General features: G+C 45.4%; 1 protein-coding gene across 1 annotated transcript in view; it reads left to right on the forward strand.

The window, feature by feature from the left end:
• The window catches only part of BMPER (BMP binding endothelial regulator), a 169748-nt gene that overhangs the window by 146891 nt on the left and 4028 nt on the right, over nt 1–18829 (forward strand). Inside the window, exon 14 of the mRNA XM_083706332.1 lies at nt 18610–18740. Within this exon, the coding sequence (XP_083562458.1) occupies nt 18610–18740 (131 nt within the window). The remainder of the gene's footprint in view (nt 1–18609; nt 18741–18829) is intronic.

Consider the following 18829-nt stretch of genomic DNA (forward strand, 5'->3'; position numbering starts at 1 on the left):
AGAGTCTCTGTGGTCTCGGGGGCAGAGGTCTTTCTGAGCTACTTTAACTAGAGTTGTCAGAACACCTCTAACTAGAATTGTCAATGAAGCAAGAGAACTTATATCTACAAAGCATAGCGCCTGCTACAAAGCCAGGCCCCCTTGTTAACTCTATAATCAGTCCATTTGCTACCCACCCACCCCAAGCAATTTTTAAAACAACAATTACACTTTGCAGTTGTTGTTTTAAAAAAACTATCAAGACTTTATTTTGAAGTTCAAATAACAATCCAGTAAGAAATATGAAATTAATTAAATCAAAAGAGGAAAAAGCAGTATAGAAAACTAACAAAGCCAGGGTCCATAACCATTACCTCATAAAACACAGTGCTTTCTCAAGAGTCTATGCAGTAAATTAGATCTTACAACAAGAAGTGAACTGGTAGAGAAAGAATGCAAAACAAATGTTATGAATACCAAAGAAAGACACATTTCCATAATTAGCCTATCATATAAATAAACCATGGCCACCAGATAAGAGACAAAATGTATAGATTTTGCTGCACCCTGAGATATGCTGAATTTGTAAATCGCTCTGTCAGAGATGAGCATAAACATTACTTATAATTGAACCAAATATTTAAAGGAAAGCCCAACAGCAATATGGTCAAATGAGCTGACAGAAAAAAATTATAAGTGGTTTACATATTAAATCCATATTTGACTCATCAAAATTTGATAAAAGGCACCGTGTGAGGTTTAAAGGAACTGGTGCACCTATTATTCCAGAAATTTCCTTCATTACCTGTTCCCAAAATTTGTACCAAGACCATCGCATGAATGCGCCTCTTCTGTCATGTTCCCTATGTAGGGGAACCAAATGTAGTTATTTGTGCAAGACAGACTAGACTCAAGAATCATTGTTGGCTTATTTTCAGTGAGTTTTTTTCGGGTATTTGTGGAGACAGATCTAAAAGGGGTAGTAATTTGTCACACTTCTTTTTTGGAGTGAGCAGGTTCATTCAACTCAGCAGGAGCTTGTGAAGAGCTCTGATATATAGCAAGAGTCATCTGCCACTCAGGGAGGCTCCACACAGGTACAGCAAGGCAGTGAAGAATCTGGGTCATCATTGTATAGGTGCACCTGGCCCAGGCACACCCAGTGCAGAACTAGCATCTTTGGTCTGTGCTCATGCTGAGCACACCTGGCTGTTTTGGTTTGCCCATTGCTGACCCAAATGCCTCTCCCCAAATACTCCTTTGCAAATGCTTCTCATGTGGTTTCACTTTAGGCAGAATTCAATGAAAAATTCAAAAGGGAGCTGAGTGAAAGCCCTCTGATAAATTTTACAGCTTCACTGTAAAATCAGAGCTTCACTGGTGCCCTTTTAGCTTCTTTTGGAATTCTTCCAAGCAATTTTGCCCTATCAGTCTTTGACTGTAGGAAGTATCATGGATGGTTGTTGTTGTTTAGTTGTTTAGTTGTTTAGTCGTGTCCGATTCTTCATGACCCCCTGGACCAGAGCACGCCAGGCACTCCTGTCTTCCACTGCCTCCCACAGTTTGGTCAAATTCATGCTGGTAGCTTCGAGAACACTGTCCAACCATCTCGCCCTCTGTCGTCCCCTTCTCCTTGTGCCCTCCATCTTTCCCAACATCAGGGTCTTTTCCAGGGAGTCTTCTCTTCTCATGAGGTGGCCAAAGTACGGGAGCCTCAGCTTCAGGATCTGTCCTTCCAGTGAGCACTCAGGGCTGATTTCCTTCAGAATGGATAGGTTTGATCTTCTTGCAGTCCATGGGACTCTCAAGAGTCTCCTCCAGCACCATAATTCAAAAGCATCAATTCTTCGGTGATCAGCCTTCTTGATGGTTCACCTCTCACTTCCATACATCACAACTGGGAAAACCAGAGCTTTAACTATACGGATACCTCCAACAAAAATTGCAAGAAATGTACACACGTTATAATACATCTGTCAAATGTTCCACACATATTCCTCCATGGCTATCTTAAGGGGGGGGGGGTAGTCACTTTGGAATCAGCCCTTATTTTTCTCAATGCACTATTTTCTTTCAAAATTTTGCATGGGCTCCAGCTTCTGACAGAGCATTTCTCATACTGATATCCCTTGGTTTGGAGGTGAAAGAAATATGACGTCGAAACTAACATTTAATGAATTGGTAGAATCCCATTCCTCCTTCCTACCAGAAAAGCAGAGGCGGCCTATAAACATTACAGTTCTTGAGGGGAAACTGAGCGGAGGTGTGAGCTCTTCAGACCACAAAGGAAGAGTGTTTCCCCCTTCCTCCATATTGTTGGCCCCAAACAACAGGCTATTTCTTAAATTGATCCCACCCCAGCCAAATCTCTTTTCCAACGTTTTGCAGCCCCCTAAAGGAAGAATCTTTGTTTGTCCATCATGTTGTAGAGACTTTAAGAATGCAAAGAGTTCTCAACTAGTGAGAGTGTTTATTATTATATCGCAGGACCTCCTAGGAAATATATACAGTGAATCATCATCAGAAGCTGCAGATAACTTCTCCTGAGTTTACTGTCCCTGCTCCAGGCCCCCATTTTGCATTTCTTTGGAAGGGATGCCTTTTGGTTGAGCGGTTCCAGGTTTTCTACCAGTACTTTTGTTTGTTTTACATTTGGAGTGATAGGATGAAAGAGATGTATGTGTATGTAGGAAATATATTTTCCCTTAAAAAAAAATAATGGGGAAGCCAAGTGCAGCTGTTTTTCTGTGCCGTTACGTGTGATTCGTAACAGGGACTCTCTCTTTTTTCTCATAACAAGATACTGTGAGCCAGGAAAAAAATACCTCCTCAAGTGCAACAGAGACAGATTGTACCTTCATAAAGGACAATCTTCTCTTGCCTGACTGGAAGATAGAGGTGGAAGAACAAATCTAGATCCAGCCCGTGTCCCTTGCAGGTTCATTCACTCCCAAGCCCATGTGGATTTATTTATTATTTTTCTGAAGGTTCCACATGCTTTCAATAGACTTAAATTGCTTTGGAAGAACTTACAAGTGACCCACGTCTTCTGTGTTTTTGTTTGTTTGTTTTTAAACAACTGGCAAAAAGCTTCTGAAAGTGGTAGTGCATAATGATCTGTGCCTTCCTGGGTAACTGTGCAGAGAAAAGGGTAGCTTCCCCCCTCCATGTACCTATTTAGGGGTAAACAACAAAATGTGCTTTAGAAAACATCAATGGCCATTGCTGGTCAGGATTGCTGGTCACAATCAGGATTGTGTTGGGGTAGAAGCAGCCTCCCTGAGCAGAAGAAGAAGAAGAAGAAGAAGAAGAAGAAGAAGAAGAAGAGGAGGAGGAGTTTGGATTTGATATCCCGCCTTTCACTCCCTTTAAGGAGTCTCAAAGCGGCTAACATTCTCCTTTCCCTTCCTGCCCCACAACAAACACTCTGTGAGGTGAGTGGGGCTGAGAGACTTCAGAGAAGTGTGACTGGCCCAAGGTCACCCAGCAGCTGCATGTGGAGGAGCGGAGACGCGAACCCAGTTCCCCAGATTACGAGACTACCGCTCTTAACCACTACACCACACTGGCTCTCCCTGCTACCCTGCTACCCTGACCCCCCTGACCCCCCCCCCAACAGCAGCTATTTACATTTTAAAAAACTATATTTTGTGCCATTGGCGCTGTGTGAAATGGCGGAGCTTCATGCTCTGGCACCGGGGGCGAGAGCAGGCGGGGTCGTGGCTGGCGCGCGTCCTGGGGGTGAGGCGTGCCACCTGTGGGGGCGTGGTGCCCAGCGTGGGGTGGGGGACAGCTGCGATGGCACCCCACTAGGATCATGGTCCTCCACCAGTGGCTGTGTGTTGTTTGATCCTTTCTGCTCCTTCTGACTGTCTCGTCTCACTCAGCAAAGTGTGTGACCGTATCCTTTTTCCAAAGGATGGTATAGGTTGTCGTGGGGGCATGTAATAATAAAAATAATGAATATTGTGGGTGTGGGGTTATTGTTTTTGTTCATTATTATGGCATGTACAGTCATACTTCGGGTTGCTCCGCGGCAACCCGGAAGTAACGGAGTGTGTTACTTCCGGGTTTTGCCACTCACGCATGCGCAGACGTTCAAAATGACGTCATGCGCGGAAGCGGCAAATCGTGACCCACGAATGCGGGTTGCATTCGCTTCAGGATGCAAACGGGGCTCCGGAATGGATCCTGTTCGCAACCAGAGGTACCACTGTATTTTGTTTTTTCGTATTGTAAACTGCTCTGTGATCATTGGGTGAAGGGCAGTGTAGAAATTTAATTACCGTATTTTTCGCCCCATAGGGCGCACCGCCCCATAGGACGCACCTAGGTTTTTTGGGGGGGGAACTAAAGAAAAAAAAATTATTCCCCCCCCCAAGCGTGGGGCTGGCGCAGGGGAAGCCCGAGCTTCCCCCAACCCCAGCCTCGAGAACAGCCTGCTATCCGCAAGCCTAGGGAGCCCGGCGGAAGTCACGCCGGTCTCCCCAGGCTTGCGGAGAGCTGCACGAAGCCCTGGCACGCTCTTCAGTGCGCCCCAGGCTTCGGAATGCAGGCAGCTCTGCGCAACCCAGAGCTGCGCGAAGCCCGGGACTGCAGGCAGCTCTGCGCAGCGCTCGGGAGCCTGAGGGTTGCGCAGAGCTTCCTGAAGCCTGGAGAGCGAGAGGGGTCGGTGCGCACCGACCCCTCTCACTCTCCAGGCTTCAGCAAAAGCCTGCATTCGCCCCATAGGACGCACACACATTTCCCCTTCATTTTTGGAGGGGGAAAACTCATGGCTTAAAAACAAAACACAGTGTTACTCAGATGGAATGGAATCAGCTGATGAGGATAGACCGTTGCCATACGTTCCGTCAAATGTAGTGTCTACCATTTAACGTATAGAGTATTAGCACCACGATAACTTGTTATTCATTTCCTCTCTCAGTACACAATAAGGGCAAAAGAATAGGGAAAAGCTACATGTATTGTTTACATTTAACTATTTTAGCATCTTTACATCTTCGGGGCATATGAATCATTAGGCAGAAAGCTATGTAAATGTTTAAAGCTGCAACCCTGAACACAGAGACTCAGGCACGAAACCCATCGAGCACAGCAGGGCTTCCTTCTGCGTAAACACACTTAGGCTTATGCTGCACAAAGGTTTTTGGGTATCTCAGTTTTGTATCCATATGGCCATTTTTTATTTTTGCTCAGGAATATATTACCATTTTGGAGCCTAGTCTGGCTTGACTTGAAACAAATTTAAGATTACAATTAAGATAAAACTAAAACAAGCTACTCTTAGTTGACAAAAATAAGACTGTCCTCCATACAGGGGCGTGCACTGATTTAATTAAATCATTAAACTGTTCCATGTTTGCTTGCAGAAAAGACCTTACTCTCTGGCAAAGTTTACATTATAGTGTGTGTTTTTTAAGCTTCCAAAATAGCCTTCTAAAAATTAGTCTCAGGTGGAAAAAATAATTGAATTGTGCAAAATACTCTACACGGTATTTAGTTCTGCAAGAGTAGTTTCACGTTACAGTGGAGGAGGGTACTGAAAGCGCTTTTTAGAATTCTGTTATATCTGCAGCCTTTCTGGCAACTAAATACATGCACTTGGATACAGGTGTATGAAATAGCAGTACAGATAACAGACATTTAAGAGATAGCACTTGTAAATTATAGTTTAACTTTATGGGGCATTTTGTTGTTCTCTTTGCCCTCACCAAGACATTTATGATGACATCACTTTTAATATTCTTTGGGGGAGGGGGAACCATTTCTCATATATATGATCTCTTATATATATATATATATACAGTGGTACCTCAGGTTAAGTACTTAATTCGTTCCGGAGGTCCGTACTTAAGCTGAAACTGTTCTTAACCTGAAGCACCACTTTAGCTAATGGGGCCTCCTGCTGCTGCTGTGCCGCCGGAGCATGATTTCTGTTCTCATCCTGAAGCAAAGTTCTTAACCTGAAGCACTATTTCTGGGTTAGTGGAGTCAGTAACCTGAAGCGTATGTAACCTGAAGCGTATGTAACCTGAGGTACCACTGTGTATGTCAATGTGTGTGTGTGTGTGTGTGTGTGAATGGACAATTGTTGTAATTATTATTACAGTAGCAATACAACATTAATAAGAACTCAATCAGAGTCAATCCTAGGGTTAAGGATTCCCCCCATGATGCAAATCAAATGAGGTTATCCCTCCAGGTCGCCATTTTGGGTGTTCTATGGCCCATTAGCCTCCATCTAGGATTTTGGGCAGAACTCTGCCCCTGGACCTTGGTAGTCCCTAGTTTCGATCCTGCATTTGGGGGATGCAGCACCCACCCTTCAGCTTTTGACTATTGATCCAACCCAATACCTTTTTCCACCATCACCAAAGCACCCCCTGCCCACTAGGGTCATGATTGACTGAGGCCAACCATAATAATTTATCTCCAAAAATGATTATTTATACCCTGATTTAGACAGTGATTATGCAGAGACTAGACTATGTCCAGTCTTTATTGATCATTAATTCTGATTTGCTCGTGAGGTGGTTATGCATCTCCCCCTCAATTACTCATTCACCCTTTTAAATGCATTTCCCATCATTTTCCTAATCACAAAAAGTAAGTTGTGGGGTTTTTAAAGTGGATTTTAATTCACTTTAACTGTGTGAACCAAAATTTCTGGCATACGCTTGAATCCATCCCAGGAAATTGTGACACTCAGGAGACACCATATGTCATTATTGAGTAAGTTTTATATGTGCACAGATTTCTCTTGCTCGTTCTTTCAGTTCCTCTGTGTGTGTTGTTGCTACACAGCACACTCAATATGTGTGACATGGCATGTCTCTCTATACATATCGAGGTAGTTGTGGATCATACTTCAATGTGTGCTTGGTGTGGCAATTTGGCATCTGTGCAGAATGAATGAAATATACTCTTGAGGCTTAGTCCAAAGGAAGTTAGGTCTGTGTGCCTTCAGGTTCAGGGGAATAGAGTATTTAACTGTGCACTAAACCTATATTAGTTTCAATGAGACTTAAGCACACCTTGACTGCTCTTCATGAATGTGTCATTTTATTTATTTAAAGCATTTTTACTATGCTCTTCAGATGAAATAGAGCCTTGGGGGTGACTTGCATTAGATCAAATCCCCTTTTCTTCCATTAAAAAACACAAAGCTTTGCCTCCTGGTTCGTCAGCCAAAAAGGCTCTCAGAGCAGTCGACATAAGGTCATAAAAACAAGACAGTCCCTGCCCCATAGGATTACAGTCTTAAAGAGACAACACAAAAGGAGGAAGAGGGTGAGAAAGGAAGAGGAAAGCAAGCAAGCGCCAATTCTTAAATCCACGTAATTTTTTTTTTATATAATTAGTTTGAATGTAAACAGTTCCGGGAGAGGAGGAGCCAAATGGAGCTTGCGCTGATGGAGTGGCCTGAAATCCCAATTTTCCCTTTGCTTCATTCTGATGAAATTTTACACTGTTGTCTACCCCTTAGAAAAAGATATTACAGTAGTGATTATCTTTAGCCACTATTTATTTATTAAATATTTTTGCTATTGCTCTGTAGCTGCATACAGACATACGTCACTATATTGTGTTTTTTCCTACCCAGCACCCACTGTCCATAGCTGTCAACTTTTCCCTTTTCTTGCAAGGAATCCTATTTGGAATAAGGAAATTTCCCTTAAAACAGGGGAAACGTTGACAGCTATGCCACTGACTTCACAGTGCATTTGACAGGTGTAACTACCAGTGGTTTAAAGAGAGATTTCAGTCATCCGTTCTACTCTTTTCCTTGTTCACCATAGTCTGGTGGGCTGTCCACGTTTTTTCTTCCCTTTAAAAGTACAAAGCACAGCAGGAACGTTTATTAATTTAAATGTTAATTCATCCATTAAAAATAGAATGTGTTTTTTAAATTTATTTTTAAAAAGAGCTTCAAAGTGGCTAGAGTAAGTGGATTTGCAAGTGCACTGCCAGTTTTAGATTCCTAGATGCTCAAATGATGAGTAAGCCGGACATGGAAGCCATTATTTGGGCCAGAAAGTTATACTTGACCCATTTGGGCCTAGCTTCTTCTCTAGTAGGCTTCGTCTCTCTGTAGTTCCATCTTTTGTGCAGAGCTTGGTGGTGGTACTCAGGCTGAATCTCTGTGTTCCTGTACATAACATTTTTCAGGAGGAACCACTATAGCCTTGAGTCCCTCCAAGATGGCACCAGTGTTTCTTGATGCCTTCAGTTATCCAGCATCAGTGACTGTCTCATATCAGGGCCGGCTGGGTGAGAATGCCAAGCAGTTGTGGGGCACGCACAATGGGGCATGATTAAAAGGCCCCATATCAGCTGTACCCCTCCTACAGTTCAGTTTCCAATACGTAGTCTCCTTGCAGTAAGCCTCATCTTGCAGAACTACAACTCTACGCAACTCCTGCATCCAGACTGTGGATGGCTTTGTAGGGCCAGTTTGCAGTGGTAATACTGAAATTAATGGGACCACTTCCATGAAAAAGGCTAACATATGTGCACAGTACACAACTGTCGGTCTGTTCTCTGAGAGACATTAAGGCATGTGCTTTGCATTCTTAACTCCGTTCCAAATAGTCTTAATGAGTCCCTTCTGGTGTACACTGGGAGAATTTATTTCTAGCCTTATTTTCCAAGTATGCCTGGTATGAACTTGAAACCCAAATACAAGCTGCACGAAAGCCCCACTGTCTGCAGATACTGCTTTAGTATTTACAGAAGAACTATAACTTCAAGTCCTTGAAGCAAAACAGCCATGGCAGTTCATGGAACAGTACACAGCTAGGAGTTAATACAAGACCAGCCCACAGATTAGGCACTGCTTTGATTCATCAAAGCCTGAACTGCCAACCGAGCTATACACCCCACATCTCACAGTGCCTTAGCGGGATGTTATGGATGCTGACAGACCATCCGTTCTTGGATTGATGCTTTCTGAATGATTGGCTAATACTTCATCTAGGACTGAGCCAATTTCACCCTATTTCTCTGCTCCATTTGTGGGCAACAAAAGTGAGGGGGTTATTTTGCATTTTGGGTGGTGAATTTTGAGAGAAGGGGGGGGAGGAAAACCAACCTCCAGTGCCACTCTCAAATGCTCAATAGCATAGATCATCATGTTGAATTAAACATAATGTCTAGGGCTGGTGTAAAGGGTTGGGATGATAGAGCATCTGCCAAGGGCCCACACACCAAAGATAGGTCCAGTGACAAGAACTTCTGCCACAGTGAAAAAGGGGCCCCATGGAGATGGTTTTGCCCAAAGGCTCTCCAATTCCTGAAGTTGACATTGATTATGCCCATGGAACAATGCTACCTTACATGATAGCGTTGTTCCAAATGGCATTCTGTTAGGGGAGAGGGATTGGGGGCTACTGGTGAAGACTCTCATCTCCTCCTCTTGAATGTCCTTCAACAACGCTGTATCACACTGTAGTGTCATTCCCAAGGCATACTGGAGAATTAACCCTGGTGGTTGGCAGTAGGTGGCAGCTGGGAGGAAAGGAACTCTGTTTCAACAACATGGCTGTTCTTTCTGCTAAAGAGCTGTGTGGGACAAACAAGGCCAGCCCACCAAAGACACAAGGTGAGGTGACTTCCTCAGGTGGCAGGGGCAGCAGTTCCCAATGTAGCTCTTCAGACTTCATAGCATGAAGGGCTTTTTCACAGAAAGATACACACATTCATACTTGTAGGTAGTTAGATTGGTAATTCTTATTTTTTGGCTCAGGGATGAGCTGGAGGGGGAGCAGGGTTTTTTGGAGGGGCTGACACTGAGGCTATTGAATGGTCTGCTCTAACATCCAAACCCCTCTTTGCGGGAGTTTAAGGTCTTTGCAATGTCCAATCCATTTTGAGGCCAAGCTGGCTCCTGTTCTTGGTTTCCTAATTGAAACGATGAATGTGAGCTGCATAGCAGGATAGTTTATTGTGCAAATCTCATTAATTTCTATTGAGAACTTCCCATTGTATTGTGGGCTCTTGAATATAGCTCTTTAGTTATCCATGGGGATAGAGGAACTAGCCCCTAAACCGCCCTTCTTCTTGTCCGAAAGCTGAACTGAAAATATAAAGGATTCACATACCATATGGCTTCCTAGCGCAAAGCAAAGGGGGAGCCCACAGTGTTCTTCATCAGGATAATATTATAAGGAATATTATGAGGAAATGAGTGGGATTTTTATTGCCTTCAAAACTATGGCTCCAGATTTAAGGAAGATTATGAATAAAGGTCTTTGAGGTGGGTACTATGATTGCATAGTCCTGAAAATTTTATTTTGTGTGGTTTTAGAAAACATTCCAGGATATTTCATTATTCATTTTATCTTCTTATTGTGGTGTGATGCTGGTTGAAGCTATAAAATGCAAATTTGGCTTGAAGTCCATTTTCACATAAAGATTCAGAAATATACATAACAGCACACTGGTGCTTTTTAAAAAGCCTTTATATTTTTAACAGGATACATTGAAAGGTTTTAATGGTTCCGCGTAAAATGTTAAAAGGTATGTAAAATAGGAGCTTGCAAAATAGCGTATTTGCTTACATCTTGGGTGGAAAGCTTGGAGCCTGATTCTCCAAACTTTTTGTTTTTTTGGGGGAAAAACCTTGCAGAATTCTTTAACATTTACCACTGCTACTACTGCTGTGTCTACAGCAACATATGATAGTCTGAAAAAGTTCAAAGTATAGTGAAGATGATGTCCATAGCTGGGCAACTAAGAAAAAGCACTCTTGTTTCATGGAGTGCTCTTATGCAGGGTCCCAGATAGCCAGCCTCTTAATTTTCAGGATACTCCATTCCATTTCTGCCTGTGAGACAGAAAGGGAAGCCCTGTTCTATTTAAGCAGAGAGATATATTCCCTCTCTAAGACTCTGAATCACCAAGTTGTTGAGCATTTCAGACTTCAGCTGCTTCTCCAGAGAGGAAAAATGAGCTCCCTCTTGTACGAAGCAAAACAAAACTCCACAGTCTTGAGTCACAATATTAAACTTGAGCGCCTTGAAATGTGATTATGACAGTGTCCAATTTGGCTGCCGAAGAGATTTTGGATATCTTCACTGTTAAATTAGGTGAGGCAAGCGCTAAAACTTGGATTGCACCTCTCCAGTGAGTGGACTTTCCCTCTAGACACTCGCTTTATAGGACACTAGGCTTGGAGAATGATTCTTCTCTTTCAGGTGGCAACTCTTTGCCCCAATCCCTGCTTCATTCTAGAATGTCCCTGTGTCTTTTTACCCGGGTCACTGTTAGCCTTTCGTCTGCGTAGCATCATGGCTTGGAAGAACTTGCACATTTTAGTGTGCACTACATCATGCTGAGTTTGTGAACTGAGCAGCACTTAATATTAAACGCAAAAGGCATTCCCACTTAGGGTGATTGATTTGGAGCGCTTGTTTACTGTGAAGTAAAAGGAACTGCAGATGTTTGATGAAAGACACCAAACATCTGCATTTTCAATACTGCGCGGAGCACTGTGTAAGGGCAGCAGCAACAGCAAGAGCAGCATTCACTTAAATTTTTTTTAAAAAAGGAGCAGCAAAAATTAAACGAAGCAAAGGGCTCCTTTTCTTTAACCTCTTACAGGACTTGGACACTTTCCATAGTTTAATGTGGAAAAGGCCTGTTGCTAAAGAAGTGTAGTCATATGGTTTGCTTTGAAGATGTGGGAGCAACACAGGGCTGCCTGACGCAGGGGAGTGTCTCACAGATGACAGATGTGTTTGCTTTTCATGGCTTTCTCCGTGCAACAGGCTAGGATTATATCCATCCAGTTATCACCACTTCTTCCCAGATGAGACAACCTTGCATCCACACGGGAGCCTGAGTGACCAGCGCAACATCCAATGAGTTCCAGCCTGGCTCTGGAACTTGACAAAAAGGGGAAAGCTGCTGCAGAGAAGGGTGTTGCTTAGGAAAGCCACAAGGCCAGGGAAGGGGGAAGCAATGCAGCCTCTCTTGTCCCATTGCTTTGCCACTGAAAATGCTTAGACTGTTGGAAGCAAACAGAGCTTTGAGAGTTATTTGATGGTTTTAAAGATTTGTGTGCCACCTTCCTAGATAGCTGAAAACTGAAACAGTAGTGAATATTTCATTATATATCAGTAAAGCTATAATAATAATAATAATAATAATAATAATAATAATAATAATAATAATAATTTATTTATACCCCGCCCATCTGGCTGAGTTTCCCCAGCCACTCTGGGCGGCTCCCAATCAGTGTTAAAAACAGTACAGCATTACATATTAAAAACTTCCCTGAACAGGGCTGCCTTAAGATGTCTTCTGAATGTCAGGTAATTCTTTATCTCTTTGACATCTGATGGGAGGGCGTTCCACAGGGCGGGCGCCACTACCGAGAAGGCCCTCTGTCTGGTTCCCTGTAGCCTCACTTCTCGCAATGAGGGAACTGCCAGAAGGCCCTCGGCGCTGGATCTCAGTGTCTGGGCTGAACGATGGGGGTGGAGACGCTCCTTCAGGTATACAGGACCGAGGCCGTTTAGGGCTTTAAAGGTCAGCACCAACACTTTGAATCGTGCTCGGAAACGTACTGGGAGCCAATGCAGATCTCTCAGAACCGGTGTTATGTGGTCCCGGCGGCCACTCCCAGTCACCAGTCTAGCTGCCGCATTCTGGATTAATTCCAGTTTCCGGGTCACCTTCAAAGGTAGCCCCACGTAGAGCGCGTTGCAGTAGTCCAAGCGTGAGATAACTAGAGCATGCACCACTCTGGCGAGACAGTCCGCGGGGAGGTAGGGTCTTAGCCTGCGTACCAGGTGGAGCTGGTAGACAGCTGCCCTGGACACAGAGTTAATCTGCGCCTCCATGGACAGCTGTGAGTCCAAAATGACTCCCAGGCTGCGCACCTGGTCCTTCAGGGGCACAGTTACCCCATTCAGGACCAGGGAATCCTCCACACCTGCCCGCCTCCTGTCCCCGAAAAACAGTACTTCTGTCTTGTCAGGATTCAACCTCAATCTGTTAGCCGCCATCCAACCTCCAACCGCCTCCAGGCACTCACACAGGACCTTCACCGCCTTCACTGGTTCTGATTTAAAGGAGAGGTAGAGCTGGGTGTCATCTGCATACTGATGAACACCCAGTCCAGACCCCCTGATGATCTCTCCCAGCGGCTTCATATAGATATTAAAAAGCATGGGGGAGAGGACAGAACCCTGAGGCACCCCACAAGTGAGAGCCCAGGGGTCTGAACACTCACCCCCCACCACCACTTTCTGGACACGGCCCAGGAGGAAGGAGCGGAACCACTGTATGACAGTGCCCCCAGCTCCCAGCCCCTCTAGACGCTCCAGAAGGATGTTATGGTCGATGGTGTCAAAGGCCGCTGAGGGATCCAGCAGAACTAGGAAACAGCTCTCACCTTTGTCCCTAGCCCGCCGGAGATCATCAACCAGCGCGCCCAAGGCAGTTTCAGTCCCATGGTGAGGCCTGAATCCCGATTGGAAGGGATCCAAATGGTCCGTTTCCTCCAGGCGTGCTTGGAGTTGTTCAGCAACCACCCGCTCAATCACCTTGCCCAAGAATGGCAGATTTGAGACTGGGCGATAGTTGGCCAAATTGGCCGGGTCTAAAGATGTTTTTTTAAGAAGCGGTTTAATGACCGCCTCTTTCAGCGGGTCTGGGAAGGCTCCCTCACAGAGGAAAGCATTCACCACCCCGCAGAGCCCATCGCCCAGCCCTTCCCGGCTCGCTTTTATCAGCCAGGATGGGCAAGGATCAAGGAGACAGGTGGTCGGTTTCACTCGTCCAAGCAGCCTGTCCACATCCTCGGAGGTAACAGATTGGAATTGATCCCATGTAACAGGACCAGACAGAACTCTAGCACTCTCCCACCCTGGCCCTGCTCCCACAGTGGAGTCTACCGCCTTCTGAATCTGAGCGATTTTATCTGCAAAAAACTTTGCAAAAGCATTGCAGGAGATCTTGGGGTCCCTACCAGGCCCCGGTGGTACAGGTGGTTCTGATAGATTGCGAACCACCTGAAAGTCTCCTGCTGCTGTTTTCTGCAGATGCAATGGAGGCGGCGAAGAAGGCCCTCTTCGCCGTCGCCATTGCCACTTGGTAGGCTCGACGTTGAGCTCTAACCCGTGTCCGGTCTGATTCAGAATGAGTTTTCCGCCAGCGGCGCTCTAGCCGTCTCAACGATTGTTTCATCACCCTCAGCTCCGGGGAAAACCACGGGGCTGTCCGGGCTCCATGCAATCGGAGAGGGCGCTTCGGAGCCAGACAGTCAATAGCCCTGGTTAACTCCGCATTCCAGCGTGCCACCAGGGAATCAGCTGAAAGGCCATCAACTTGGGATAAAGCATCCCCTACCACTCTCTGGAAGCCAATTGGATCCATTAAGTGGCGGGGGCGGACCATCCGAATCGGTCCTACCTCCCTGCGGAGGGGAAGGGTTGCGGAGAAGTCCAGTTGCACCAGGAAGTGATCTGACCATGGCACTTCTTTTGTTTCGCTTTTAGTTAATGTCAGATCACCAACATCCGTAGAGGTAAACACCAAGTCTAAGGCATGTCCGTGGCTATGAGTTGGGCCAGACTTATTCAGGGACAGCCCCATGGAGGCCATGCTTTCCACGAAGTCCCGAGCGGCCCCTTGTAAGGTCGTGTCGGCATGGATGTTAAAATCCCCCAGGACAACCAAGCTAGGTGTCTCCAGGAGCATATCCACCACGACCTGAAGCAGCTCGGGCAGGGAATCCTTGGTGCAGCGGGGAGGTCGGTACGCCAGTAGGAATCCTGTACTGCCCCTATTGCCCAACTTCCAGAACATGCACTCAGAAAACTGGGTCTTCCCAATAGGACGCCTGGTGCAGACTAATGACTTCCTAAAAATCACTGCAACCCCCCCTCCCCGCCCACAAGGCCTGAGTTGCTGTGCGTAAGAGGAACCTGGTGGGCAAGCAGCGGCAAGGACAGGCCCATCTGCTTCATCCAACCAGGTCTCTGTCACACATGCCAGATCAAATCCTCCATCCACAATCAGGTCGTGGATGGCAGTGGTTTTATTCATCATTGACCTGGCATTGCACAGCAACACTTTCAGGTCATGTGGGTTTCCCTTGCTGATTACTGTATCCTTCCGGTCAGGACCAGACCTGGAGGCAGGGATAGTCCTCAAACAACGACTAAACCTGCCTCCTCGGTAATGTCTTAGCATAACTCCTCCTCCTGCCCGTGATCACTGAGATCGGGTGTCCCAATACATCTCCCCCTACAATCCCCACCCTTTAGGAAAAGTAGCCTAAAATGAAGTCTTTGGTGTTTGTTCAAATGCCAGAAAAGTAGGGGCCATGTGAACTCCTTTAAGGAGGGAGTTTCACATAGTTGGGCCCACCACTGAAAAGGCCCTGTCTCTAGTGGCATAGATCTCAATGGTGAGTCTAAAGCTGATCCTAGGCTGTCCTCCAAATGCCTGATTTCAGTCTTGGATAAATCAGCAATTTATTACCAATTTGGTATTTATTTGCTCTAGTGCGAAACAGAATCAAAGGTTAAGATAACTTACTAAAAAGGGGGGAAATATTTAAAGTACTGCATGCAAAAAAGAATTAAATGCAACCATTTTTCCTGAAAGATAATTTCTATTTTTCTTCTACCTTTCAAATGAGGTCTGCATTTCTATATTTACAGTATGTGGAATCATAGAATCACAATATTGAAGAATTGAAAGTTACTGCAGGAATCTTTTGCCCGGTATGGGACTTAAACTCACAACCCTGAGATTTAAGAGTCTCATGCTCTCCCAAACGGTGCTTGTACCACATGGCCCTTCAAAATTGGGACACAGATCCACCCTAAACCTGATCCTACATGGGTTTGTGGCTTACCTACAAGGAAATAAACACAGTGAGATGTTTCATGGACCTGGATTTCGTTGCAGACATTTCCTGTTTCGGAGAAAAGAGATTCTCACTTTAAACAACCTTCTAGGGACACTTAACTCTTTGTGTCCCTGAATACATCCTTGGCACCATCAGCAGCTTCAGATGTGATTGATTTACTACACAGACATCATTCCTATGCACACAAAAAAGTATGCAAACTTAATTTGGATTGTCATATGTGTTGAATTCACAACGTATCTATTTTGCTTTATATAGGCATGCTTTGGAAAGCTATGGCTTCTCAACCTTTATGCATGCACCAAAATAGTGGAATGATAGTCACAAATTGGCACACAGCTGGCATGCCCCCCCCCCCCAGACTGAAATGTTGTCATTTTAGAAAATTTGTCACGTTTTGGATGCAAACCTAAGATTTTTTTGGGGGGGGGGAAATGGCTTGTCTAACATTTTGCATATTGAACACTAGAGGGAGCCAATGTCTGCATGTTTTCTTCATATAAATTCAAACCTTCTGTCCCTTACTGCTATGGAAATGTTTCTTAAAAGATGTGTTGGTTTCTAAATGTGGCCCTTCCACTCCCAGTGCTTCTGGGTTCTATCTCTCTCTCTCTCACACACACACACACACACCCCAGTATTAGCAAAGTTTCCCAATTTGCCAACATCATTAAAAAAGGTAAAGGGACCCCTGACCATTAGGTCCAGTTGCGGATGACTCTGGGGTTGCGGCGCTCATCTCGCTTTATTGGCCGAGGGAGCCGGCGTACAGCTTCCGGGTCATGTGGCCAGCATGACTAAGCCACTTCTGGCAAACCAGAGCAGCGCACGGAAACGCTGTTTACCTTCCCGCCGGAGCGGTACCTATTTATCTACTTGCACTTTGAGGTGCTTTCAAACTGCTAGGCTGGCAGGAGCAGGGACCAAGCAACGGGAGCTCACCCCGTCACGGGGATTCGAACCGCCGACCTTCTGATCGGCAAGTCCTAGGCTCTGTGGTTTAACCCACAGCGCCACCCGCGTCCCCTAACATTATTTAGCCAATGTATAATTTTCTACACTTACTTTATGACACAACATTCATAGTTGGGGGTTCATAATTGGGGGTGGAGAATCAAATCCTTCCAGCCTCAGCTCTAGAATTCAGTCTGCTTAAGTAAGCAGAAAATGTTGTATGGGGTTAAGAAAGGGGAAGGAAAGAGCAGTTCTCCCCAAGAAATAGGGACCTGATCAGGCTTGAAAGCAGAAGATTGCTGGATGCAGGTTTGCCAGCTGATAGCTTTGCCAAAGAGGAAGAGTTTCTTTTTGACGACCTTTTCTTATTTCTGTGATGGGGCTACTTGGTGTGCTGGAGTTGTGCAACAGAAAGGGATGAGGATGGGGCAGAAGTCGGATGGAGAGAGATGAGGTGTCGTTTCTGTTCGAAAGATTCCCATTGGCTAAAGTGAAAAGCATCGATTTTTACTTTAAAAAATGGGCACAAACATTAAAATAAACATTTTAATGGGCACAAACATTAAAATAAAGACTACAAATGTTACTGTCTTCCTGAAAGTGTTCAGGTTGCTGGATGCTGAGGGGTGGTGGGAGGCACCAGTTGGGGAGCCCCCAAGGGAAGAAGGCTCAGAGCCAGGGATTGGTGGTGGGACAAGGAGTAGTCAGAGGGAGAAGAGAGAGCAGACTGGGAGGAGTAAGTGTCAGAAGCTGAAGAGGTAACAGGGTTTAGTGAGCAGGAAGAGGCTGGGGCAGAGAGCAGTGCAGAAGCAGAGACTGGAGAGGAGTGGAGACAAGAGGCAGAGTTGAGACAGGCTGCTGAAAAGACCAGGGGGTACCCACCCTACTGTTACGATCAGCTCCTCTCCCACTGGGCTCCCAGCACTAGAAGAGGTATGAAGAGAGCGGAGCAAAGACAGATGCGTTGATGGAGTCTCAGATTCCTTGGGATGGACCTGGGGGAGTAGGAGGCTTACACAACTGTGGGAATGTGTGGTCCTTCAGTCCCCACAACTGCCTCATAGGGGCAAGATCTACCAGGAAGAGTTGCTGTGCTCACTAGGCCTGGCCTCCCGAGCTGTTTGTTTATTTGAATAAAGATTTAACTTCACTGATGCTGTGTGAGTTATTACTGACCTGCTCCTGGCACATGCCTCTGACATCAGGTATTAAAAGATTTTAAACAGTGCCTGCTAGGAAGAGTTGGCATTAAATCCATAGGAAATGGCTTCTAAAAACACGTCTTCCTTTTTGTTGTCCTGGTAAAGGAGGCGGCGAGATTAACATAATAACTTTGGGGCTTTTCTGGCAGGAGCTTCAGGCTGTTGAAACTTACTGTTTAGTTATTGTGGGGCAGAAGGAGGGAGTGACCTTTTAGGTCCCCATATCTTGGCTTAACACTTCCAGAAGAAATCGGATGCTGTTTCATTTAGATTTACAAATGATAAGGGATCATGGTAAAGATTTACAGTGAAGGAGGCAGCAAGCAACGGATTTAACAGGAGGTGTTGAAAGTCAGCTTGCTTGAACTTGCCCTGGCTAAAGCCTCTCTAGGCCAAACCAGAATTTTCCTTCTCAGGTATGGGCAACCATTTCAAAAGCTGGATTTTAGGGGTACTGTACTTCATAACTGTTGCTAGGATCCAAGCCAATGTGACAATTTTGTTGTCGTCGTCGTTGCAATAAACTAAACCCAGTCTTTCATTCGCTCCCCCCCCCCCCCCTGTTATTTGGGATGTTCTCTACAGGTCCTGCGTGACAGACATGTGTGAGTGCCCTGTTCATAAAAACTGCTACTGTGAGTCCTTTCTCGCCTATGCTAGAGCCTGTCAAAGGGAAGGTCTGAAAGTTCACTGGAAACCTGAGCAGAATTGTGCTGGTAAGTGAGACGCACTGATTAAAGGTAAAGGGACCCCTGACCATTAGGTCCAGTCGTGACCGACTCGGGGGTTGCGGCACTCATCTCGC

This window comes from Podarcis gaigeae (assembly GCF_964106915.1).
Source record: "Podarcis gaigeae genome assembly, chromosome: 12".
Taxonomy (NCBI): Eukaryota; Metazoa; Chordata; class Lepidosauria; order Squamata; family Lacertidae; genus Podarcis; species Podarcis gaigeae.